The 27,637-nt window shown below is 37.6% G+C and overlaps 1 protein-coding gene across 11 annotated transcripts in view; it reads right to left on the reverse strand.

The window, feature by feature from the left end:
- TBCK (TBC1 domain containing kinase) overlaps positions 1–27,637 on the reverse strand; it is a 138,645-nt gene that overhangs the window by 43,783 nt on the left and 67,225 nt on the right. For 9 of the 11 annotated variants that reach the window (XR_003255576.1, XR_003255575.1, XR_003255572.1 and 6 more), the window contains one exon: positions 14,911–15,086. Coding sequence is in view for 3 of the 11 variants with exons in the window: in XM_026078343.1 (XP_025934128.1) it covers positions 14,911–15,086 (176 nt within the window). In the remaining 8 variants the exon portion in view is untranslated. Of the gene's footprint in view, positions 1–6,732; positions 10,924–14,910; positions 15,087–18,353; positions 18,439–27,637 lie in introns of those variants that run through there. The other 2 variants (XM_026078344.1, XM_026078345.1) reach the window with 2 other exon arrangements.

A 27,637-nucleotide genomic window follows, 5' to 3' on the forward strand; every position in this document is an offset into this window, starting at 1 on the left:
AATCTCTAAACTGCAACAGAAAGGATATGATATGGTCATCAAGAAATAGTTCCACAGTGTTTGAAGCAGTGTTTCCACCTTCCTTCAGAGGCTGTTTTACACTGCTGAAACTCTGAGTACCATTACAACTATACCATCATCCAGAAGAACTAGCTTGAGCCAATTCAACCCAACCTACCAAGAAAAAGCATGAGGAACAAGCAAGCCTCCAGCATGTTCAAGAGGGTCAAACTCAGATCCTTTATATGCAATAGGCAAAAATACCTGGAGCATGCCCTAGGTTTTTGTCTTTAGACATTGGGTTAGCAAAACCTATTCAAATACCTTAAAGTTAAGAAATTTCTACAGTCACTTCTCTAATTATCACAAAAGCAAATATGAGACTTTTTTCTTTAATCTCTCAGCTGCCATGGTGGAACTTCCAGAAATGTATCTGCACTAGAAGGTCCTCATATCATGTCAATTAGGCTTTGAAAGTGCTTCGTTATGAAAACATGCATACGCTATATATTTAAAAACACATTAGTATGCACCATGGTGTTAAGGAGTTAATAAATTATGCTTATATATCATCTTCTGCAGCAAGAACATTTTTTTCTGTTGGTGCCATTTTCAATATGAAATATCACAGTTAAATTTTAAAGCAGCTTATTTTTGTTATGCTTTAGTCCAGCAGACAGAGTTAACAGATTGGTTACATATGTAGAAAAACATGGAGCTCCATTTATCCCAAGAGTTACATACATCAAAGATGCACTTACAGAGCTCAATCATCTTACAATAGGACTGGTTTGTCTTGTGCAACCATTGCRCTCCTATTGTGCAGGAGGTCAAACAGAGGCAAAAGCTGTTTATAACTAAGTCTACAGCTGTTTCTAGCGAGTTTTTCTGGCTTGTCAGGAGACAGGAATAAACAGAATTGCTGGGATTTGTTATAGGGGGCATTTTCTGAAAAATCTTCAGACTATTTTGATCTCTTATTTTTGAGGAAGAAGATCTACATTAATAGCTAACCATTTCCTCATGAAGATTTCCTTGTGTGCTCTGCAGTTGTTCAGAAGATAAAAGCACAGGCATACATAGATGGACTTTAGAAAATGGGGAAAAAACCCAACCTCAAATGGAGCTAACATTATAGTGTGTTACTTTTGAGAATAAGTATATATAGCACAGTTAAATTAGAGGACTTTACTAGAAGTACCACAGTAGTAAGTTTGATGTTTTGAAAAAATATTGCATCTCTTACCTAGTTTTGGTTTACCACAGTCACACTGGTTCAAGACAGCATGTTTAAAGTCCATAAAAAAATTCAAGCAAACAGGAGTAACACACTGAAGGAAATGGAGGCACTACTTAGTATCAGTTCAACTGATTGTTGCTAGCTCTAGTGTTTGTTTCAGTTTCTAAATGATATGAATTTCCCATTTAACTCGTGGAATATTTCAAGCTTAGAGAAGAATGCCATGAACGCACTAGAGAGAACCCAGACGTGAGATTCAGCTCTATGAGAGATTTCCCAAGATAGGTCCCAGAAAAAGACTTCCTAGCCAGCCGCTGTGCAGTTATAAATACCTTCGCTATGAAGCAGGATATCAAAAAGCACTGAAAATTACAGACAGACTCTATTGTGCTTCAGGGAATATATTAACTCACCAAACCGGCTTTTCTCTTGTGCGCTACAGTATTCAAAACACGAGAACTCAGAAATTGCTAGTCTCAGCACATAATTTCCTCCCGAGTTGAGAATAATAGAAGTCACAATACATTATAATCAGAAAGATGCTTGAGTTTCTAGATAATACACTATTTGTTTTAATAGAATAGACCCTTACTGTGTGTTTCTATAAAACAGACCCGACCCTGCTTCTGTAAAAATAACAGTGTGATTGAGGACACAGCCACCCACCCCTTGCTGCCCAAAGCCACCTCCCAGTTGAGTAGCTGGATTCCTAAGGAGGAGTCCAAGGAAATTACTTGGATTAAAGGAGAGGAGAAGAAAGAAAAAAGTCAAACTCTTCTGAAAAACTTCAGATTTATGGATTCAGCAGCCCACCTCTAGGGGCATCACATCAAATAGAAGTTTTCAATATCCAAGAAAGGTAATGAAGTAGAAAGAGTAGTGACCACATGAATACACGTTTAGCCAGGACAGCTTCATTTGTCTCATGACTAGCACTAGCAGACTTCACTACACCTTCCTCAAGAGAAAGCTTGTCCCTCAAGACGATGTTTGTGGAGCGACACAGAGGAGGGAAGGGAAGCAAGTCTGCTGTGGCAAAAGCTCAAATCTTGAAGCAGGGTCAGACGATTACAAATAAGAAACATTCAGGTAGCAAAGCCAGGCACTATAAACGAACAGCATGTCAGTGCAGCTGGCTGACGTGACCTGAATTAGGTCTTCTTCAGAAACATTTATATTGTGATGTACTCTGATTATACAACTTCCCACTTTTACTTGCACAATTCTTGTCTAATTCAGCATATGTGATGAATGCCTCAGGAAAGAATAAAAGTTTAGGAAGGGAGCCTGAAGTCTGGTATTCTTCATTTTCCACAGTATAAACCAAAAAAGTCAAAATTCACCTGTATTGCTATAAAAGCATATTTTCCTTATCTACAAAGTATAAAGCCAGAAGAAGTGCTCCACAGATAGACACCATCCGTCCTGTGAATAAGTTTTAACAACCGGAATGTACTCCCTGCCCCCCATTAACTGGGTTGAAAATAAGGAGAAACACATTCAGTTGTGAATTTCACAACCATCTTTGCTCTAATTTCCCATGTTTCTGACCTAGCATGTCCAGCTCTACCTATACGGTGCATTTAGTGATATAATATCTGAATATAGGCTTTGAATAAAGCTGTGGCTTATAGCTCCTCGACAGACTTCTAGGAAATAGAATTGCTGAATCAATTCCATCCTTTAACAACTGTTTTATCAGAGTAATTTCTTTCCTTCAAACTGCCAAGTGAAATACATGCATGCACTTATAAAATCATCTTTCCTAACTACATTTAAAATTTTCTGTTTATCTGCTGTGTCTGATTACAACCATATTCCATGTCAGAAGTTTTCCCACAGGAATTCTCTAATAATCTGTCAGTCTGTCAGCTCAAGCTAAACATGGCTAACACCAAGTTGTCAATCCTTCTACCCAGGCCTCCTCACACCTCCTTTACATACCACCATCCTGCCACCTAGACCTGTAGTTTGGCACTGGACTTAAGCTCAGACAGCTCATGAGGCCACCATGGCCTCTAAAGAGCCCAGATCATCTTTGCTACTCTTCTGCACAGCAGAACCTCAGCTGTTACCTACCACCTCAGTGGTTACTCTCTTCCCCTTAGCCTGGCTGGAAGTCTAAGACGAGAGGTAAGACAGGCAGGCTGACATTTTAGACAGAAGGCTTAACATTAATCAGGACTGCTGGCTTAAATCCCTGTTTAGGCCTTCCTGTGTCATTTCTAGACATTGCTTTCCAGTTACGAAGAATCAGAAGAAACAGCAGCAAAGGGAGCGTTTTAGAACAAATCCTTTTGAGTAAGGTTAGCTGCCTCCTCAGAAAAAGTTTACAGTTGCTGATAATTTCTTAGCAACTACTTACATAGTTATTGCAAGAAATTGCATATTGAGTATAGTACTGAAATTGAGAACTGGGTCCATATACAGAGATGAACTTCATATTACTGCTCAGAAAAAAGTAACAATTATTAGAAAGAAACACACACATTTACACACTGACACACATGTTCATGCTTGCTAAGATACTGAGCTTCCTGCTCGATTTGCTTCTGTTTTATTGTTTTTTTTATTATTATTATAATATATATATATTTTTAGGTCTTACAACGTGTGTTTCAAGTCACACTGAAGCAAAGGAAACAGACTTATTTTAACATATCCTATCTTCAAAGGGGGATCTTATTTTAGACGAGTCAGCTATAAGAAGTTGTTCATCAAGAAAGGCTGCTTATTTGGCAGCATGTACAGAAAGAAAGAGTATTAACACTGAAGTTTGAGGTCTAGCCACCTCCCACAAGTTTCCCTGACAACACCCTAAATTCTTCACTTTCAAAGTACTTATTCTTCTCACCCCATTAATTTTTAAATAGGCCTGGGAATTGCTAAGCCATATGCATTTATTGCTCTCAGTAAAAAGAAATGGGTATTAGGAATTTAATTTTTTTTAATATTAGGAATTAAAGCTGCTTAAGCATACTCAAATTAGAAGCTGAGCTTCAGAAAGATTAAAGCACTCCAGAACACGTGGTTGGCACAATCATAGCTCCTATCTATTTTTCCATTAGGCTGTAATCTTAGAGGCATTTCAGCCTGGCTATTACATGAAGATATACATTTTTGAGAAAATAAGTAAGTATCTCTAGTTCTACTGGACCTGAACCATCTGATAAACGAAGGAGCTATAAAGCAACTTTTTATCCATGAAAAGGATGGCTTTATCTGAGTAGAAGCAGGGTTCCCCCCTTTTCTCTTTGAATATGGCATTACTTATTACAACAAATTTAATACAGAAGAAACTTCAGTCTGAAAGTCAATATAATTAAAATCTGGAGTTCAAGTAAAATAATCTTTTCAAAGTTTCAAAGTCCTTCATAAAGAAACATGCTTCACTGAAGATGTCATTCCATATTTTGGAGCATAATGTTTTATTTCTGAAATCAATGTATGCAAGTACATCTAGGAATAAGACAACAATAACATTTTAATACAAGCTTAGAAGAAAATGGTTTTAAAAGATTTCTAAAGAATTGATCAAATAGAAAAACAGCCAAAAGCAGATTTACAAAACAACCACAAACAGGTGCAACTCTGAATCAAGGGTCACATTAGTTTGCAGCAAAGACATGGTTGTTTGTGCCTCTCTTTACTTTACTTAACAAAACTGAAGAAAGCTAATGTATTTTCATAGCGACTTCCACCTAAATGTAATACTCAGGGTCACAGTGCCACCATACAAGTTATGGGGCAAATACATTTGTGTATAGCAGCCCTATTTTATATAAATCAAAACATAGCAGTCAGATGAAAATAGGTGCAAAAATGAGGGAGGACAGAAAACACGAGTAGGACCCTCTAGGACAAATTTTTAGGCATCTAGTCAGTCAGGCTATGTCACTACTATCCTGTTTTTTATCAAAAAGCAGTTTTTACCGCAGGCAAAGTCAGTTTTCAGGAAGCATCCGAAAACAAGATCAAATAAGAACGTTGTGGATTTTAGCTGCATCTTCTAAAAGGATTTTATGCACTGAAACCAATCATGACAAGTTTGTTTCCACTTAGTACTTTCCATGTAAATGTTTTTGTTTATATCCTTTATAATTAAGTAGATGAAGGCAACACTTAATCTCCTAGGAACATTCTCTTTTGTAGGTTTATTTTTGGTGGATTTTTTGTTTTTCGTTTTAAACAAACATAATGACTCCCATTGCTCCTTGAATTCTGATGCCCTGATAGCAAAAAGTGCTTTACTCATGTACCAACTGAGAAAGAATAAAGCTTAAATCCACTGTTACTGACAGAAAGGGGCCTACAGAGGAAGGGCAGTATTCTAATGATAATTAAATAAAAAGGAAAAAGGTGTCCTGTCCCACTGACCCCCTCACCCAGAAAAAATGCTTCATAGAACAATGAGAAAATGTCCATTAGTAAGGAGTCATATAAAAATATCTGAACACACAAAAAAAGATTTTTTGTTTTGATATTCAATCAAGACTACTTATAAAGGAAAAGCAGTCAAACTTCCAGATCTTAGGAGCTGTTTTCCAAAATTTTTCAGGTGGTTGACAGTCATGGTTCTGTACCCACAAGCTCATCACCAAATTCATACTTAATGCCTCATATTCAGTCCTCCCCCCATCATACTCCGCCTCTCTTATTTCCAAGCCAAGACACTGAAACTCGATTTTCTCCACCCTCCCCATCTCCCTGTACTGCCTACTTCTCAAGCCTGCCCTATTTCCGGGTGTGCAAGCTGCACTCTTCCACCCCCTCCACCATCCTGACTCCCCCAGAGTGCTTCCGCCTCCCACACCTCTCGCCTGTCACGCTTCCGGCACCCCAGCGTCCTCTCCAGCAACACGATGCGGCACTACAAAGGGTCASAGACAAAAATCCCATGGCGTGTGCTTCCAGCGGGACAGATGCCAGGGGTCTGCTCTACGGCCAACCTAACTGGGAGCACCCTGCGACCCAAGGAGTTTTTTTAGGAAGCACATTGACCCAGCTTGCAGCCTGGCTCCTTTGCAGTCTACAAAATGTAATTGAACTCTGCTTGCCTAAGTAGCTCTTATTAAGAAAATCTCTTTTTCCCCCTGGACTAACATAACTGGGTGAATAAGCTGAGTCAGCAGAGCAGAGGGGGAAGTTATTCCTTGCATGCTGCGAAGTTTCATTAGTTATCACCTCTGAGTCAATAAAAGGGGTAAACACTTCTCACCATGACAGGGAAGCATTTTAAAATTATGAAGTTAAGCCAAAATCTAGTTGTGCCTGAAAACACCCACAAGATGGGTTAACGTGAAATGAAACCGGAAACAAAAGCAGCAAGAACAATCTCACAAGGCTCCTCTTTCACTGGTGCCTGTTCTTCCCTCTTGACAGATACTGTTCCCTTTGGACTTGATAGGAAATTATTTTACTTTGCAAAGAAAAAAAAAAAAAAGGGGAAATAAGAAAACTTAAGAATACAAAATATCAGAGATTCCCCCGTACTGTCCAGAAAAAAAAAAAAATCCCATCTCAAACTGCAAGAGGAAAAGCAATTCCTTCTCTCTCACAATGTGATCATGTATTTCACTTGGGGTTGGCAATTATAGATGGAAAAAAAAAAAATCTTATTTTAGGATTCAACCATAGTTGCTGTTTATCCACAGTTCCTATTTACTGAATGAGCGTTAGCGTCAGCACAGCTCTGAAATATTTTCAGTTATTTACCGCTGTGGAGCCTACTAAAGAGCAAAGCATACTGTCCAGACTCTACCTTTGCTAGCGACTATCGAGAGGGGTGGTGTTAGGTGCGCTACCTACGCACATCAGCTTGAATGCCTTCAGCCACGTTTGCAGAAACTGATCTGCGTGAGAGCGCAGAGTTAAAAGAACAAACGCATGCTGATTGCAACACTGAGCCTTCAGCAAAAGTTAGATATTGAGCCCATTCTGCACAGGTAGGAAGCTATAATTTATCTTCCTTTCTCATCTGCCAATGTTATCATCTTAAGATGATGTGGACATGATAACATAGGCCACCAGCCAAATTTATCCCAACTGTATACTGCTCTTAGTCACCAACAGAAATCCATAAATGTTGTGATTCCTGATTCCTACGGAAATCTTCAGCGAGACAAAGCAAAGATTCCCTTCTTGCTAAAACCTAGTTATACTATAAGGCTCTGCTCCAGCCGGACTTGTGGAAAGAAGCTTTCACACAACACCAAATTTTGAAGAATTGAACCCAACCAGTTCATGTAGCATAGAAATCATCCACCAATAATCAGTGAGGAAAACCAGCACCAACCAAGGCAAACAGAAAAAAATATATAGGCAAAAATCACTGTGCCACTTTGCAGAGCTCAGATTAGAATGGTCAACTACAGCTCAGTATTGAGCACAGATAGGCAGACAAAATATTGGCAGTTTTTCATTTCAGTATCCCAATAATTTCTGTTGGCAAGGACTAACCACAGATTATCAGTGTTACAGTAAATATTTCAGACAATGTCTTTTAACAGGATACACTGAACAGAGGCCAAGATTGGAAGAAGGGAAAAGACAGTTGTCTCAAATCCAAATCTTTAACAGCTGTAACATACTTGACTGATCTGTATTATGTTTAGCTCTTTATTATGGGACTGATCCTTCCTTCCTCTTGTATACAATTCATTCTTTCAATAACTTGTGCACCTTAGAGGTTGGTGAGAATAGCTTCCATATTCATTATTCTACCATAAAGTGGCTATTGCTTGTGATATTTTTAGTTAGCTTTTTCCCCAGTAAGATACCAAAATTGAAGGAAAAAAAACAAAGAAAAGAAAAATGAACCCCCTAACATTTAATTGATCAAAGGCTATCAAACCTGAAATATGATCTTAAAAAAATTTCCAAAAATTCCAGAATCAAAGAAGAACAGGCCCACAAAATACAGAGAGATAACTGGCTAGATCTTTTTTAAGTTCACAGATAGAGAGGCAAAAAAAAGCATGTTTGTTAATCATTCGTGGCATTCTAATCACAGGAGGTCAGAAAGGTCAAGTAACCTTTACACTTCAAAGCGGGTAAAATCGCCCAGTTCTGCGAGGAAGAACTGCTCCGACGACCAGTGAATGCAGAGCCTGAGCCTAAGGCTGCAACAGGGAATGCTCCGACTGCCCCGGCTACATTCACAGCAACCAAACACGTCCCAAGGAGACTCAAAAACCCAGTCCACGCAAAATATGGTTACAATCCTTAAATGTGATCTAAGCGGGAGCCTAACAAACTACTGAAGTTTGATCTAAATAACATTTAGATTATTAGAAACATACTCCTTTAATTCTACTGAGAAAGAATGGCATTCTATTCAACTGAGAAAGAACACAGCACATTTGTTACAATCAGTTTACATCAATTAAAAAAAATTCCTATTTAGATTACAACTTAAAAAACAACCACAACATTCATTAGAGACTCTTCAATTAACATTCAGAATCAGTTATTTACCGAGTCAGTGTATTTCTTGTTTTATCTATTCTGGCAATTGATTTACTGCCTTATCTTCTATCGAAAAAAGTTCCAAAGCATAATAAAATATATTCATATTTTTAAAATCAAGCAGAGTAAAGAAATGCTAGAACGCTTTCTTCAATTAATTTAATCTGCAGAAGGTTGTGGAATTTCCAAGACAATTTGAACCTCTGTACTTGCTGAATTTTAACTACTAGAAATATTATTTTGAATCAAAAACACAGAGCTCTGCAGCAACACTTATACATAGCGACTATAGCTTCAAACGCATCATTTGAATTAAGAAGGCAATTGCTCTTTTAATAGCCCTAAAAAAAGACTAAAAAGAATTTAGGAAAAAAATGGCAGAGCAGCTCTAATAATCAGTTAGGGACAGGTTTCTAACGTGGCTTATTATGTTGGACCACATCTTAGGACATACACTTCTGTGACTCCTCATCTTCCTTTTTTCTATATGGCAAACGGCTAATGATCACTAAGAATGGCAGTATTAGGAAAACACTGGTATTCATCTAGTTTTTCATTTAAATTCTGCAAGTGAGTACAAAATCTATGAGTTCTCTTCTGTTAAGTTCTCTTCTTCAGTTAAATGCTACAGTGACAAAAATCAGCTTGAAAATTAGGAGGTCTGACTGGTGCCAAAGATGGAAATTTAGCCACCACCAGTAACCTGCCATTAGTCAGAGTGTTTYCAACACGTCTGGAACTCAGACACAGGTCAGCAAAAATCACATTAGTTCCAGCGCTGGGAGAAAGCAGAAATGAGTGTAAACATGCAGTTGAGAGGATGTGCTGGACCAGGAGATGCCAACTTAGGTTATCTTCAAAGTGTCAAGGAACCAAGAACTTACAAAATATAGGCAAGTTCTGGAAGAAATAACAAAAATATGCTCAACTAACAGCTAGATATTTTAACTCCTGGACTCTTTTTGATTGCAACAAGGATGCTAACACAATGTCATTGTAAGAATGACAGGAGGGCAAATCTGTTCTTCTGGAACTGCTAAAGAGGAGTTGGAAAACAAAAAAGCCAAATCTGATCAAACAAAAGACGACAAAAAACAAGGAAACAAAACTAAAGCAGCAATTTCCTTACACTCACCTCTTTGGTTGTTGGCTGCCTGACTTACAAATATGAAAAAACTTTGAAAAGCTAACCAATACCCAGGGAAAGTTTTGAAGCTTCCAACGAAGCCAAAAAACATTTGCCAGAAACAGATGTGCTAATTATGACATTCTTAATTAAACAGTGAACTGTTTATCCACCCATAAGCAAGCAACTTAAAGTGTATTTTAACCAACACAGATTTAAGCATGGCATCTCAAAAAATTATAAATAAGCCAATTTCTCACTCAAGCTGCTAGCAGTCACAATCAGAAAAAGCGAAGCATCAGAGGCACCTTCTAAATAAATTAGAAACATTAAATTGTATCTTGACAAGGAAGTTAATGCTTTGCACAATATGAGCTAAATATAAAGTTGAAGACGGACTTTCTGTTGAATAGTAGAACAAGAAAAGAAGAAAACAAATGCAAATTTCCTATACAAGCAGAATGAGAAAATAAACCTGGAATGGGTCACTGCAAACACAAGACCCTCAAGATGGAATATAACAGCTGCTATGAACAACATAGTCCATTTGGATATTTCCTAGCTGGTACACTGAAGGAGAAACATTGGTGTACACTACTCACCACGCTTTTAGATTTATCTAAATTTATTAAAAAAGTAGATGGAGTTTACATGCCAATGATTCAAGGGCTTAAAATAAACCTAGCCAGTACACTTTATGTGGACAAATATATCTTAGGTATTTAATGGATATTAAAAGGAACAGAGCTTTATCAGATTTAGTCAATAGCAAATAGGCCTGAATTTAGATCTGTAAGCAGCATGTCACTCAAGCAACCCTTGATTGCACACATAGAAAAGTTGTCATCAGGAAACTTTGCTCCTACCAATTTTGACAGAGCATAAATATTTCCCATCTTTTTACTGCTTCATTTAGCTATTAAGTCACTTTCCCATACAGGTATTTCCCTTCCTATTTCATCAAAAAGGAAAAACTGAGCCAGACTGGTGGCATTTACATCAGTCTGAGGATGCCAGTCAAGAACGATCCGAGTGGAGTTTTCTCTAGTTGTACGTCTTCAAGCTCCCACATTCACCAAGAACTCCCTGTCTTGAAAAGAGATCAAGCAGCAGAAAAAAAGACCAAGGATTAATTGCACCAGCCTGCAGATATCTGGGAGTCCATCTGTCAGATCTGAGCAGACATTCATAAATAGAAAATATCCTGCATCATTCTCTCCCCTGTATGTAGGAGCATACAGGTAGCTGGAGAGAGCATGCATCTGCCATGTCTATAATAACGGAGATGCAGGCATAGCTGAAAATTCTTACATGACAAGTGATATTTGTCTTTATGACTCCCAGACATTCAAGAAAATCTGGAACACTTGGGGATTTTCCAGGGCATGAAAGTTAAGTTTCATGCATCAAAGAGGGTAAGAAAAATTCATCAGCATACTGGCCAACAACAAATTACAGTCACAAATTTAAGTAAATTGTAATAAAAATTCAGCAGTGAATTTAAAGGGCTTTTCTCTATTATTATTGACTCAAAATCTTTCTCGGAAGAAACATGCAAATTCACTTAAGATGTACATTCATTCTTTTTGAAACTATTTCCTCCTTGAGATTTTATCTGAGTAGAAATATGCTTACTGGCTGAAAGAGTAAAAGATTAAGCAACACACAAGTCCAGGAGGGAGGCAGGAGAGCACCCAAGCCTATTAATGAAGTTGCAAATAGATGCCCCTAAAATGAAAACTAGGCAATGCTAACGATAAAGAGAGTTAAAACAGTTTTGCTTTTACTGGCTGCTGGTTTGGGGGGCAGGGGGGAGTGCTCACCTGGGGCAAATACTTCTCATATTGTTATTAACCAAATCACTGCAATGTGCAGATATACACAAATATTTGAGTAGCCAATAAAAAGCATTTAAGAGACAAACCGAAGCAGCTTAGAAGGAAAATATAAATATATGAGTAGGAGACAGCCAGTGTTCAGAATCAAATACGCTAAACACTTAAGTTTCAAGAAGTCATAAACTACCTTCAGATGTGAACCCACAGCTTTGTTTTCAAAGGAATTGTTCTCCTACTCTCCCCATCCTCAAATACAGAGGTGGGCAACCGATATAAAACTGGAGACACAAGCMCAGTGCAGAGTGCTTGTCCACATAATGACCAGTTAGATAAGCGGGGAAACAAGGATGTGGCTTTTAAGAGCTAGACTGATCAGCAAGGACGCAACAGGCTTTTCCAAAACCCATGACAGGCTATGAAGATTGCACTCGGATTCCACTGCTTTCAAATAGAAGAAAGTTCTCCCATGGCAGCAAACTGTATCAGAGAACATGACTGAAGAAACAGGAAGGAAAGATAGCTCCAGGACTAAGGTAATAAAAATAAAAAAATAAAATAAACATCCCCCATCCCCTGAAGAAAAAACCTTTTGGATGTAATTTTTTTTTTTTTTTTAAACCAAGAATGATAAGAATTCAAATTTTTCTTAGCAATGTTGCTCAAATCCCTGAGAACTGTCATCTTCTAAAGACAAATATCCAGAGGTGCAAAGCAGGTTATACAAGGACATATACCGAGTTAATGGCTCAAGCTGCACATGTTTTTAGAAGTCTGGATTGTGGCCCCCGACAGAACCATAACATACTTAGCTCATATATACGTGTGTCAAAAATCTGACAAAAAGGACAGCACACGACGGCAAACAGTTGTAGTTTAGAGCTTCATGTATCAATTGCCTTCCTTGCCATTCAGTTGTGATGTGATTAATTTCCTTTTTGCTACAGAAAAAATGGAATATATTCATATATTTCCATATAAATTACAGAGAGCTCCACAGTATGAACTAATGCACAAGGTCTTGTTTCATGACAGCCACTAGTATGCTCTTGTTGTTTCATTTTTCTTCCCAATTGCCCTTCTATATCGACCTATTATTTCTCAACTATAATCCACAACTCCTGTAAATACCTTGGAGTTTCATTTTGTCTTGCATCTGCATGTCTAGCACTTGGAGCCCTGGATCTGTGGCTAAGGTTCCCAGATAATATAGCAATAGCATTAAAAATAAAACAAGACCAAAGTAAAAACCAAGAAAATGACTGAGCATCATACTTAGATTTAAGGACTTCTAAAATTCTGAAATACACTTTAGTGACAATACACTACTCAGTTTCCTGGTAGTTAGGAAAAAAAAGACAGAAAGCCTCTAAAACCTAATGCAATTGACTAAACAGATACAGCAGATGTGTGTATCTTTCCCCTACTACTGTAACATAGTCATGAATCAATTCTCATTCTAGGGGGAAAGTGAAAGAAAAAAAAAAAACCTGCTTCATTTTTTTAAAAGACTAAATTGATTCATAGTGCTGAGAGGAAGGAAAGGAATCACTTCAAATCACCAACATCCTTAACTTCAGATGGTGTATCTGACAAGAGAAAAGCATCAGATTTTACTGGAAAAAGAAGGGAACTTTATTTTTGCTGAACTGAATAACTGCTTAATGAAGATATACTCTTATCTACTAATTTTTCTTGGCAAAGACAAATACAGGAATAATCTGCATATTACCCGTCACAATAACTTGAGCTATACCTTTAACTTGACATGTGAAGATGGAAAAAGCAGCCAGAGTTGCCTGCTGCCTGCATCACTTCCCAGTTACCCGGTTTTCACTGGGAAACTGTTCTTTTCATTATTCTTTTCCTAAAAATAAAGCCTGTTTGTAGTTCTGCAGGTAAGCCCTGGACAACAGTCTGCTGTGGTAACAAATGACACCACAGAACTGAAAAAGCAGGAGATGCGAGAGGCAGAGAACCGGCACATGAAGAAATAATTTTATTGGCATATACTTCAAAGAAGCTGAAGTTCAAAGCAGTAAAGTTAAAAAAGTGGTCACTCTAACATTAAAAAGTAAAAGATGTCAAGTAAAAGTAACAGATACACAGTAGAAGATATCAAGGCTGAACAGGAAATCAAAAAAGAAAAAGAAAAGAAAAGCTGGAATAAGGCACTACATTTCAGAGCAGTTAATCCTCATTTACTGCGTTGTACTTTTCATCAGAATTAATAATATAGCATAGGCTCTAACACTGCCCACTAACTGATAAAGCAAATCGGATCATGTGGTGAACATGTAAAACCCCTGTGTATGGTAGCAGCAACATAAAGTGCCAGCAACTAAGATTTGCTGTGCATAAATTTAAATAAGAAAAATAAAAAAGGTTAGAAACATGCAACTTGAACAACCTTACTCCACTATGTACAGGGTATCAACAAAGTTGGAACATCAGTACAGAACTAAGGGGGCTGTACAGCTGATAGCTTGATCCTGCCTTGCAATTAAGTAACCAGTTCAAAGTGCAAAGCAAGCTCTAGTGTGTCTCTACTGCACAGAGCAGTAACACATTAGTAGATACTCAGAGCCTTTTTCTATGCAACAGTAAACATTTGTGAAATTGTTATATTCATTAAAACAAAAAAGCCCACCCAAACACGTGCTGACAACATTGGCATTAACAAGAGTCCTAAAACCACCGGTATTGAGTTAGACTACCCTAGTGAAACAGCAGTAGCAGTTCTGTACGATAGCTGTTTGRGAGAGGTATGGGTCTATCAGTTGTGATTTTCACGAGTTCCTTAAGACTAATAATCTCATTTCAGATTGTCAAGCAAGATGAACAATAATCTCATTAACTAGTATTTCACTGAACAACACTGCAACTATGTAGTAAAAATGATCCATTTACCTTGTATCTCCTCCTCTGGCCTCCTTAGAAGCAGACATACCCTGCTTCTACTTTAAACTTTAAAATGGTAACATTTGAAAATTATCTAAATATAACAATATTAATCATGAATGCTTTGACAATAGGATCAAGAGTTTTATGAGCTCCTCAGAGTTATTGTAAAAAACCACATGTTCATAACAAATGAAGCTTTGTTCTAAAAGAAGGCAAGGGCAAACAAATACATTTGATAACGGGGGAGCGAAGGGTGGTTTTCCAAGGGCAAACTGTGTGTCTGGCTATCACATGTCTTCCCCCTCCAAGGTCAAGAACAGACAGTCCAGGGCACTTACCAGGTCGCTTTTAGGTGCTTCCTGATAATCTGCTGAAAGGCAGGACATCGAACTTCTTGTGCCGTTGCTCTCACTGCCTTGTCGCGGAGGCTGCGCATATTGCCTGTACGTAGCACTCTTTGGGGTCCAGCGAAATAGGTTGATTGACTCACGGACACAACGCTCAATGTCAATCTCTGACCAAGGATTTAAAGAACAAACAAGAAATGCAAGTGTGAAAAAATCAGTAAAGCCGGTTAACCGAGCTGTGACATTGCTGATTGGATATACACATATCCATCTATATCTCTACCGCTCTCTATCAGTTCTAAAAACACTTAGTTTTCATGAACATATTTCCACTCAAAAAGCACTTGACAATTTTTATAAACAACTAACAAGGACTATTTTTGGTATTAATTTTATCCCCAGGCATATGAAAGCACAAACGAACTGTTTCAGAGAAGTCTAAAAGAACTGTAACCAATGAAATGGTGGAAATAAAACCAAAGCCTAGTCACAGGAAGGTATCTTCATTAACTGTCTTTGCATGTCAGACTGAGGACTCAAACTTAAGTACACGCAGTAGGAGATCAAGAGCATGTGTTTCATGCAGTGTTTGCACTTTTGGACCAACTGAGTGTCCTGTTTGTCAGCTACATAGCTGCTACGAGCCAAATTGAAAGCTTCCAGCAAAACAAAGTTGTTGAACTTTGTGCGGCCTGTTGTTTTGACAAAGCTGTATGCTACTCCTTTGGTGGAAAACAGGAAATCTCAACAGCACTCGTGCTTGATGGCACATACAATGGACTTGTTTGAGAGCAGTTTATTAAAAAAAACACCCCCCCAAAAACAATCCCTCCACCCCCAATAACTCACAGGAGAACATTCTGGCTGAAGGAGTGACATATGTAACAAAATATTACCGAACTTGGGAGGATAGCAAACATCTGTTAAAGGGGAAGCATCCCAAAATAAACGGTGGTCAGATGAAAATTACCAAAGCATAATGAAAAACAGGAAAAAAAAATTAAGTGATCCTACTACAAACATCATTTCTATAATGCTAAAAATCCTGCACGTATCTGTCTTCTAACAGGATGTAACATAAAAACATTTACTTTTCTATCACTGTAAGAAGACCTGTCAATTTTGCTTCTCCTATCTGCAATCTCATGAAGAAAAAAACACCCTAATTTGCACTTTATAACAAGCCTAGTGTAGTGCTTCAGACAAGCAACAGGTATACTAGCCTTTGTTGTATCCCTTACAAGCATCTTAGCTAGTTCACTACAGCACTCTCAATTTGGAAGATTGAGGTATCAGTTTCTATAAAGAAAAGAGAGGCATCGCAGCTCAACTTTATCTGTACTTCTCAAATAAAACAGATGCGTTGCTGTCAATCAGGGACTAACTCCAGAAATCCCAGTCACTAACAGGTGGTGAGAGAAAAAAAGCTGAAATTGAAACCTCAGGCAGAATATTTTAGTTGGATGAGATTAGTTACTTAGATTATAAAACCTTGAGTACATATTTTAATCCCATTAAACACAGTATGCTTATGTGCTTTCTTGGGTCAGAAATTCAGAAAAATCAAGGACTAAAGTTAGAGTTTGCCAAATTTTAATCCCAGCTCTAAAACCTTCTTGCAGATGTGAATGTAAATCACAGTTTTCCTTAAGCATGTCAGGTTCCCCAGCTATGAGGGGCAATATTTGTCAGAGATAAACAGACAAACTGGTGTCTCAAGAGTAACTGACAATTTTTCAATTCTGTGATGAAAATGTGTTAGTTTTTTTTATTTTGCACATATCACAACAGAAAGTTGCTATTTAGTATCATCCTCAAGGAAAATCCAAGCAACCAGAGAAATTCACAAAGAATTTCTAATTTCAGACAGAAGATGCCTTTCACTAGTATTACTACTAGAGCTCAGAATACACTAACACTGTAATTAGTCACATTTTTTCTGCATTTCTAAAGATATTTTATTTATAGAAAGATTAGGAATTCAGGTCAAGACTCATATGTTTATGGGTTTTGTTCTTCTGCAAAGACACTGGTTCATTCTACAGTGAGTTATAGCCATGTCTCCTGAGGTTCCTGGCATACCATACCAGACTGCTAAGGAAACTTTAGCAGTACCTTTGCAATAAGTGAGATGAAAGCAGAATTTAGTAGGTTTAAAAAAAAACAAAAAACAAACAAACAAACAGATTATAATTTTTAGTAGCACGAGTAACATTCATTGCAGGAGGGCATAACAACCTGCAAACATCTCAAACTGAAAACAAAGAATTAAGGGATGAAATAGGAACTATATAGTGCAATAGAAAGTTATGAAAAAGATGAAAGCAGAAATTAGATTAAATTGACAAAGTTACATATTGAGACAGACTATCAAAATATATCTGCTAGAAACAAGCTGCATAATTCCAAAAGAAATCCATTCTGAGAACTGGAAAATGCAGCAATAGATTTTGCTAAAAATGATAACCAGTTCTGCACTTCAGGGTGCAACTCAAACACTGATTTAATAGTCTGTTATTCTGTGATTCCCTGACATGAGGTTTCTCATTTCTTCTAAGAAACATTTCTAGAGGCCAATGGCCATGCCTAAAAATGAAACTCTGCAGAACACAAGGGAATTTTAAATCGTTTGTGAGGCCATCAAAAGCCTAACAACAACTCACAGCCTGCTGATTAATTCGTCTGCTACAGTAATGCAAAATAAAAACATAACAATTATTTGTGGTCCCTCCCTCCTGCCAAACAAAATAAATAAATAGAGAGAGAGAGAGAGAGAGAGAGAGAGAGAGAGAGAAACCAACATTTATCACCTACAAGGAAGACAGGACTGTTGGTAGTAAAAGCATTTACTCATGTTTTTTTTTTTTTTTTTAAACTATTAGTTTCAGGATAGTGGAGTTTAAGAAGCCATTAAACTAGTATAAATCATTTACAGAATATTTATTAGTCACATGGCATGAATAAGTGTCACAACTGAATAACCTTCTAGTCCCTGTTCACCTTTTATTTGATTTTTTTTTTTTTTAAAGAAAGATCACTTCCAGGCAGTAAACAAGATGTGATGCAATCTTTTGCAGCCTGGCTGGCTAAGATCTTTTCCCTTCCATCTGGCTAATAAGCAAGGGTCTGCCATGCTACTTCAATTTGGATTTCTTCCCATGCCCTTTCAAACATACATGAAATTATTCAGTCCTTGATGAAGGGTCTTTTATCATCACACCACCATTTTGCACACCTACAGCATTAACCTTGCTTCTGTTCTTCCTGCTCCTAAGCAGCTTTCTGTGTTCCAAGTCAGACAATATTAAAAGCTTACGTATCATTAAATGCATACTGCTGGTATGTCAGAACTGTAAATATATTAAGTCAGTGCCTAGATTCCTGGTCAGGACTATGAACAAATGAGCAGAAAGTACATCAGGATGCCAGAGTACCTGTCATATGCAAACAACTTAGAAGAGCATCCTTCTGAGAGCAGGCTCTGAGGGAATCTCAAGGCTTCAGCGTGAAGAGAAACATCTAGAAAGGACAGGGAGAGTCTGCTCATTTGTGAAGATGTACACACAACATCTCCGTGCTTGCCAAGGTCCCCCCCCCTCCTTTTTTTTTTTAAATCTAAAGAGCATACCGTTTGGTTTTTATTCATACAAAATATTTTGCTGGAAAATCTATAATGAAAATGTGCTGACATAACATGGAGCCATTAACTGTGAAGTGTACACTAAAAAAAGTTAGACATAATAAAAATACTATAAAATATGTTCTCATTTCAAAATTTAGTACATCTTAAAAGAGTCTGGTTTTCAGAAAGGGCAGAGCACCCGCATTTCAAAAAGTCTAAGCTGGTTCTCAAATATTTAGCAACTAAAAATCACTAGTTTCATTTTAAAACACTAGTCCTTAAGAGTTTTAGCTTGACTGAGCTTCAGTATTTTACAATCACTCAGCAATCAAACCTTAGGGAAAACAATTCTGGGGCACAAGCTATTTATGCCATTACTCAGCAACGAAAGCCTTTTTTTCTCCCCCCATGAGGTTTTAAAATATACAAATAATATGAGAACTGAAAAGGAAGGAAGGGAAAAGAAGTGACAGCAATAGCCTAGCTTTGCCATGGCCCCTGCCCAATATTAAGTCTACCGAAATATTTTGCTCCTTTTCTGAACTAAACTTCCTGGTTGTTCTAGGATGTTACTCACTTCTCTCTTCCCTGCTGAACTATCACTCCATACCAAGCTGCCCCCTCCGTCAACAGTCTCAGCTGAAAAGGAGGCTTCACCTGACACAGCTGCTTGTCAAGCTATGTATTTGCAGTGCGTCTTTTCACAGACACAGGAGAGAAGTAGACTGCACTTCAAGTAGATGTTAAAAACAAAGCATCAGTTTAAAAGCCACACACTTGTGACAAAAACACGTAGAATTTTTATTTTTACAGCAAAACTGGAAGCACAAATGGTGTTCACAGCAAGTAAAAGTGATTACTGAAGCAAAACATACAATGAATGGCTCTTATTCAATGAAAATGTATACAGACCAAGTCTTTGTGCACAGTTAATCAATTCCAGAGGCCTTTGCTTGGGTAAGAGGACACAAGTTAAGAAATACAGCCAAAATAAACTGCTTCTGCATTTTGGAAATAGCCCCGAAATAAGGGCTTGGTTTGATCTCTCCATCACAAGTAATTTATCACTGCCCTGCCAGTCTACCTCAGCTTTCCCTGCACAGCCCCAGAACCAGGCAAGCAGACCTTTGTGCTATAAAAGCAGGGAAGTGGAATAGGTCAGTCAGTTTGATCTCATGAGTCCTGCTGTAAGAAGGAAGAGGGATGAAATGCCACAAACCTTTTCTTTTTACATATCACACAAAAATATATGCTAAGCCCAAACAATTAAAAGGACAAATCCAGTAAGAAAAGTGACATTTCTATCCAACATCTCTATACCTATTACTGCTAAAAGGTTACTATAAATGAGAAGATCAATGAAAAATTATTCTTTTGATATCATTTCATACATTACAGATTATTATTATATTTCATTGTTTTATGGACAGTCATTTGCTCTTCTTCTTACACACATTAGCATCCCTTTTAATGCCTCTTGGGAAAACAATTTCAAAGGCCATATAAATACCACTTATTAATTTTAAATTTCTTCAGCTAATAAAAAAAGATGGCTCTATTCTTCCTATAACTTTCCACATGGATGTGAGGTGCATCTCTCTCAAGAGCTGTCAGGAAGACAAGTGCTGTCAAATCAAGAAGCCATCACGTTTTTTAATGCAACACAGCAGGTGTACAGAAGTTGCACTGAACTAGACTAAGAAAATGGTTAGATGCAGAAGCAAGGGAACTAACCAGAGGACCACATCTTCAGACAGATTATATGTTGCACGGCTGTGACGAGGTACAATAATTTCAGTGCTGCATTGACAGGCTGCCTGGCCTGGGAGCACATCATTCTACAATTCTTTCAGTATCTTGGAATAAAAAAATTCTCTAAGAGACAGTTCATCATACTCAGTGCTGCTTCCTGAGACTTGCTGATTCTGCAGCTTGCAGCATAGGTGACAATTACCCTGCTGCTGGAAAGGAATTCAAACAATTCAAACTGTTTTTGATTTTGAAAGCCCACAAGCAGTGGTTAGTATATCAAAAATGCAATGGCCCAGGCCCTTGCTTGGTGAAGGCACATCACTTCAGTCTGCATTAAAAAAAACATTGTAAAAATTGCTCTGACTCAGCAGTTAGTGAAGAGGTTTTATGAAGAATTCTTTCTAGCTATAATATGATGTTGTCCTGCATTGATAAAAATGACCAGGAAAGAGGCAGAATGATGGATGACCGTACTAAGAGAAAAGGTTTACTATAAATCAGCCAAAGGCAATGCTACATGCAATGTTTTACTGAGAAGGAAGACCAGCAAAGGTTATGTAAAGACTGTAATACATCTTGGTATACTATGGTTCATGGCTAAGCTCTGACAGGAAAGTGCATTTTAAAGAGTAATATGAAGAGGGCCAGGGGAAATGGCAGAAGTTTCTACAAACTAACACAATGTAAGAGACAACAGGACCAGCCATAACATCAGATTAGGATGATGGCCAACGGCAGAAGGGAGAGGAATTCACACTGCAAAATGCGAATCGTCAGATGGAGGCTGCTTGGCAAAAACAGAGATATACAAGAGTAAAGGGAAACAATAAGAAGAAATGAAGCAAGTTAGCAGAAGAGAACATAACTTAAGACAGAGGAYAACCACATAGAGAAATGCATAAAAAAAACAGATTTACAAAACAACAGGAATCAATTTAKAGGAAGAGCTTGTTAGAAATGCCTGGAGATGAAGAACTTGTGCCACCGATACAATCTCCAGCAACATTCAATATTTGAAGGAAAAAGGTTTGGCTTTTCTGTGTTGTATGGTTTGTTAAAAACAAACACACAAACAACCCTCCCTAAAACTGCCTCAACAGATACTTAGTGATCTCAAATACTAGTGAAACTTGTATCTTTTATCTTAAATTTGTGCTTCACAGTAGGAATATGCCACTACTGAAGCTCAGTATGCATTATACAAGATCATGCTAAGTTTCCAGCTGAGTGGCAGGTACCAGTCACTTCAGCTGTTTTCCAGACTTGACATATAAAATAGTGAAAAACTCTACAATTAGAAACTTGGACCAGATCAAATGCTTGTAACTGATCAGTCTCTGAAGAGTGGAAAGAAGAAGGGCTTCCCATTAGCATAGCTTTCCTCTTGTTAGCCTTCCAGATATTTTCAAGGAAAGAATATGAAGGAGCTTAGAATTTCTGGTTTTGAAATAGAACAAAAATCAAGAAAGCTTAACAAGCAGGACATGTTGCCATGGAAAAAGCACCAAACCTCTAATGTATCTGTTGGTTTCTACATCAACAATGGAAAAATTTTGGATAAAGACTAATACAGATAAGATACCTAGGTATCCGTCTAAAGAGCATCCCAAACCACACAACACTCAGACTACCAAAGAGCAAGTAACATCTCATTCAAGTGTAAGGCATTTAGTTTCCCACAAATATAGCACCTGTAAACGGGAAGGATAATAACCACCTTGTTTAGGCACTCGCATTTAAAACTGCTTTCATTTCTAACAAAATCCTCTTGCCACTTGGCACCACAGTAGATAAATTACTGAGATGCAAACCTTTTGGTGTTTACCATGGCTCAAGTCTACGCTAATGTTTCACAGTGCAAACCTGGTCAACATACACTTCTAAACGATTTAGAGTTTGCTGCATAACTGACTTAAGTCAGAAGGAAAAAGATTTCCCTGTCCTGTGATAAAGCTCTCTGACACCCCATTCAAATTTAGGAATGAAACTATTCAAGCAGTACATTCCTAAATAGCATATTTGTCATAATGAAAAAAGGACCATCTATTCTTTGTAAGTTAGTGTCGTTTCAGGGTTATGTTTCTAGCAGAGATGTTTACGGTTTGTCCTCTATCAGCTTACACCATTGCTGAATTTGTTTCCTTAGAACTAGTTTACCAGCTAAAGACATAACAGAAGAAACACTTGAAGGGTTTTTAATTTTAGAAGAAAACTTATTTTATTCTCTTTAATTCATCTATATAAAAGCAGTCATATATAACTGAACTCTAATATGCATGTGTACACAGTGGAGAAAAACTAAGATGCAATTAGTACATTTCTGATTGCAGAAAGCATAAGCTACAACTCAACATTAATTGAATTTTTATTTCAGTTCAAAAAAAATTTTGTTTTGTAGCTTTGCCATGATGTTAGCAACTAATTCTTCAGATTTAGTTTAAAAAATATTTTATTCAAAGATACTTTGTGTCATTTTGTCTGTATTTTTGGCTAGGATTTTAGCATCACTGCCCAAAATTGCAGAATGGTTGAGGCTGGAAGGGACCTCTGGAGATCATCTAGTCCAACCTCCCTGCTCAAGCAGGATCACCTACAGCACATTGTCCAGGACCCTGTCCAGTCGGCTTTTGAACATCTCCAAGGATGGAGACTCCACAACCTCTCTGGGCAAAATACCTAGATTTTTCCCCCATTCATATAAATTACTGATCTGACTAGAAAAAGGCATAGGTAGAACTTTTCTTTAAACTTTTTAATGCCACTGCATGATTGTCAAAATTATACATGACACAACATTTCAGAATTGGCCTTACACTTCTCTGTAAAATAAAACAACAGCTACTATGAACTCATGCAGAAAGTAATGAACAGTATTTTACCACTACCTGGCAAACCATCTGTGTCCCTGTGTACTTTCCATACTTCAAATTTTCAACTCTAAGAAATTTATTAAATATTCTAATATGCAGTCTACTTRGAAATTTCTTTACTTATATTGGTTGCTACAGTGAGAGACAGAACAGAAAAGGTTCTAGTTCAATCAGACGAAGGAAGTAAATGCTAAGACTTCTCTTTCTGTAACAGTCCCCCAAAGTATGATGTGAGATAGCAAGCTGGACCTCTCTCTTGAGCAGCTCTTCCAACACTCCTGCTCTTAGGTTCCACGGAATCCCTTGAAAGTGTCTCAACAGCCGGTGCAGCTGCAGCCATCCCCTTCCAAACCATCTGCTATTTTGACTAGAATTCAGTTTCACTACAACTTTTAACTCACATACTTCAACAGCTTTAAATGAGATGACTCARAATTTGAGACAGCTCTGCCTGGAGCTGAAGCATTAATTGAAAATTTATTGCAGAATATACCACCGGCATGTGCATCACTGACTGGAAGACCTACAAACAGGTGACACTATGCTGGTGGGAAAAAACAACAAAAGTTTTTTTTTTTTTTAAACATACGGATGGAAGAAACAGCAAGAGATTGTCTAGCTCCTTGCCCTGCTCTGAGACCAAATAATATGCGACTAACCTATCCCTTACAAATGCTCATTTTTGCAATGACAGAGGTTTCACCTGACACACCCTGATGTGTACTTAGCTCATTTATCACCATTTTCAGAATACAGACAACATTCTTCACATACAATGCAGGCCTTTCCCAGTCTAGATACCAGTCCTGTCCTTCCTGAACAAGTTTTGCCCTTCAGTGCTAATACTCTAGTCCTGAAACTYATTGCAAACTTGCAAGAGTTTAAGTTCTTTGAATATGGGTAAGTAAACCAAAGGGAACTGGCAGAAATCACAAAGTATGATAGAGCTAATTCACTTAAAGAGTGTTTCTTGTTTCTCAGTCCTTATTTTAGCAGAAATATTTTCCTGGCTCTCAGATTGCAGTGCTGTTTCAATTCTGTATTTAAGTAGGTATGTCTCTCTATTAACAGGTCTGGATATACACACACCAAAAATATATCTACAGTCACATRGAGATCCACTGATAATGTACATTTTAATCAAGGGATTTTAATGCTGCAGTACCTCTTGGAGCCCAAGTCCTGCCCCTGCTTTTCAAAGCAGTGGTTCATTTGGCCACCAAAACTTTCTGCAAACACTCAGCATCAATGGTACTAATAACTTTGTTACTTTAATTTTCCTGAAAAAAATCATCTTTCCACTATTGGTTAATGTTATTTTTGCACCTCATTTTAAATCTCTCCTCAATTCACAAGCAGAGAACTAAAGATTATTGGGAAGACCATTTAAATCTTTACAAACATATTCTGCATAACAAAGATATAAAGAGATACCCTATTAGCCACCTTGCTCTGACAGCAACATTTTCCACAATTTTAGAAGGAAATAAGTCAAGGGCACACTCTTGCTTTCTAAGCACTAGTCAGATGCTGAACCAATTGATATGCTCACAACATTAATAAAACTGAAAAAAGAGGGAAAGATTTTCCTGAAATACCTTTGTAGAAAGAAAATAGTTCAACTAATCAAGAAGCAAAGCTAAGATAAAAGTGTCCTGAATTATGTGTCCCCATGCCCAAAAATGCTGCTGTGTTTGACAGGTCTACCTACTTGTACTTTGTTTTTTTTGTTTTGTTTTGTTTGTTTTTTCCCCAGGGTGAAGTTGTACAAAAGCCTACATGACTAATAGTCATGTACTGTTCCATTCTCTGAATTCTCCTTTTGCTACAAAGAGTACATACAGCTTGTATCAAGGAACAGGAGAAGTAAGTTGCACAATACACACTGATTTTAAGACATGAACTGGGAATGTTCTACCGATGAAACCACTTTTCCCTTTTTTTATTACCTACTATGTCTTTAGATGGACAGTCTTTTGCTAAAGAATATATATTTGATTTTCTTCTGCAAGTGATAAGTACAGAGTAGCAAGGACACAAATATAAATAAAATAAAGCATTTGAGCTTTTTTTTTCTTCAGTGTTTCACCCAAACCAACATTTCTCTACAGTGCCAAGAAGGTGGAAGCCATAGAGCTGCACGTTGCTCATGTAGCTACAAGTGGAAAACATGAATAATTAAAGAATTCACAGTTTTAGGTAAAGTGATGTCAATTTTACAGAATTTGATACTACAGAACAGCCTTAGTGAGCAGGTGTGCCCTAACAAATTGCTCTGCTTCTGTACCAAAGCCAGCTCCCAACCCACAGCGGGCTGTAAGCCATAATAAAAAAAAAAAGAAAGAAAGAAAGAAAACAGCAGCTATGCACAGTTTCTGCTTCATAAATGCCATTATTTACCAATAATAAATCTTCATGAACTGCATTATAAAATACACCTGCCACTTGTATTTAAAAAAAGCCATCTAGCATAACAAGGATGGGGAATATGTTGAGATTAAAACGGTTCCATAAATACCAGTCCAATCTATATGTGCTAAGAAAAATAAAAATGTCATTTACTTTTTATTTCAGATATCTTTTGATATTTTTAATTTTTTATTTTATGGAGTTACACTACCATCATCATGCACATTATAGTACAGAGACCAAAACATTGTTTTTCCTTCAGATGTACTGTAATTTGGAAAAGCAGACCAACTCCACTAACTCTAAGATAAATCACATTGCAGTGTCATCTTTCATAAAGGGCAAAGGTTTTGAACCTTGACAAGTTACAACAAAGCCATGTGTCAAGACTTCATTAAGAGCAGTTATGACTTCTCTCCCCTAGAGCCTTAATCTAACAAACAGGGCATTTTACATTTTCAAAATTGTATGATAAAAAGTTAGACCTTATTCCAAAGAGTAGATTACCTTGATTTTTCTACTGCTCACTGACAGATGGAGGATTCCAACTGTATCTCTTTCAACCTCTTCAAAGTTGGTGTTTCGACCTCAAAAAAGCTTAAATTTTTATCCAAGAGGAAGGTAAAGAAGAGTAAAACAACTTAAATGGGAACAGGTACCATACATCCACAAACTCAGTGTGGGCTTGGCCAGCTACCATTTATTCCTCCTACCAAATCTTAAATCAACTGAACTCTGAACCACAATAAATTCTGCCAAGATAAAGTTGTATGGATCRCCAATGTGGGTAGATAAAGATTTTTCAGGAAGAAAAGGAGCGGGAAGTAAAATGGTAGCTATCAAGGGATTACATATGCACCTAAAGTAGAATTGGGGAGTTCTTTGATGTGCATCTAATTCTGCTGCTGTTAGCAGAAACACATCTGTCTGAACTGCACCATACAACATTAGTGTAGGTTTTCCACTATTTTTCAATGCTTAGTTCATTCCTGAGCTGGATGTAATCCTTCTAAGCATTTATATGGCTTTTGTTGTCATGGAATTCAGCTTTTTGGTATATCACTACAACAACAGATATAATTGTTTCTTCCATGTTACAGAAACTCCATTTCTTGAGGAATAATTTTTTTTTTCCATCATTCGCTACTAGTTRGATCTTTGACTATATGTTGATAGATCTTAAGGTCTCATGCCTGTATCTCACACAGTAGAATCCTTTATGTTTTCCACTTTGACTGTTTTACTGCAGCTCCTTGCTGCACTGGACTGCTTTTCCACAGCCAGTCTTTCTGGACTTGGTATCTGGGAATCTTCCTTTGGAAGCACTGACCAGAACAAAGACAGCAAAGAGACACATTCCTTGGGGACATTAAAAAGAAAGAACAAACAAACAAACCCTCCTTCCCCTAAAAAACTACAGAAAACGTGGTTATGGTATGAACTAATGCACAAGGCTTAGCTGAGAGTACAGATTGTGAGTTTGTTCTCATAGCTAGGTTGGGTGTTTACCTATTCTCTAATAGCATCTGTCCCAGTCTTTTCATAGACTGTCTGAACCCTTTTCAAGACCATAAGGAAACTCAGTATTTCCCTGATGACTTTGGTATGGATTGCATCCCTCTGGAAGAAGATCTGCTTGCCAGGCCCCATGCTGGGCTGAGCCAGGGTTTGAGTCAATTGGTCTACGGGATCCTTCAACTGTTTGCAGAGAGCTGTATACATCTGGATGCTTCCTTCTCGGGTCTATTTCCCGACAAAAGGTGCCAGTGACTTTGTACTACTTATAGCAATAACTCAGTAAAGAACTCAATAACCAAGCTGAGCTACAATAATCACTGTTTTTTGACTCGTATAACATACCTTATCACACAGACTTAAGGAAAGATGTTAAAGACTAAGATATAAGCAAAATTGCAAGTTTTAAAGTAAAACTACCCGGTCGGCACTCAAGACATGAAAGAGCCATCTGGTTTGTGGATTTGCTGATTTACAGGATGCAGACACATCCAAACTGGCTTACTACAGGTAACCATTGGTCTGGAGCACAGAGTCCTGCTGATGCTGA

The sequence above is a fragment of the Apteryx rowi genome, unplaced genomic scaffold (genome assembly GCF_003343035.1).
Source record: "Apteryx rowi isolate R43461 unplaced genomic scaffold, aptRow1 scaffold_48, whole genome shotgun sequence".
NCBI lineage: Eukaryota > Metazoa > Chordata > Aves > Apterygiformes > Apterygidae > Apteryx > Apteryx rowi.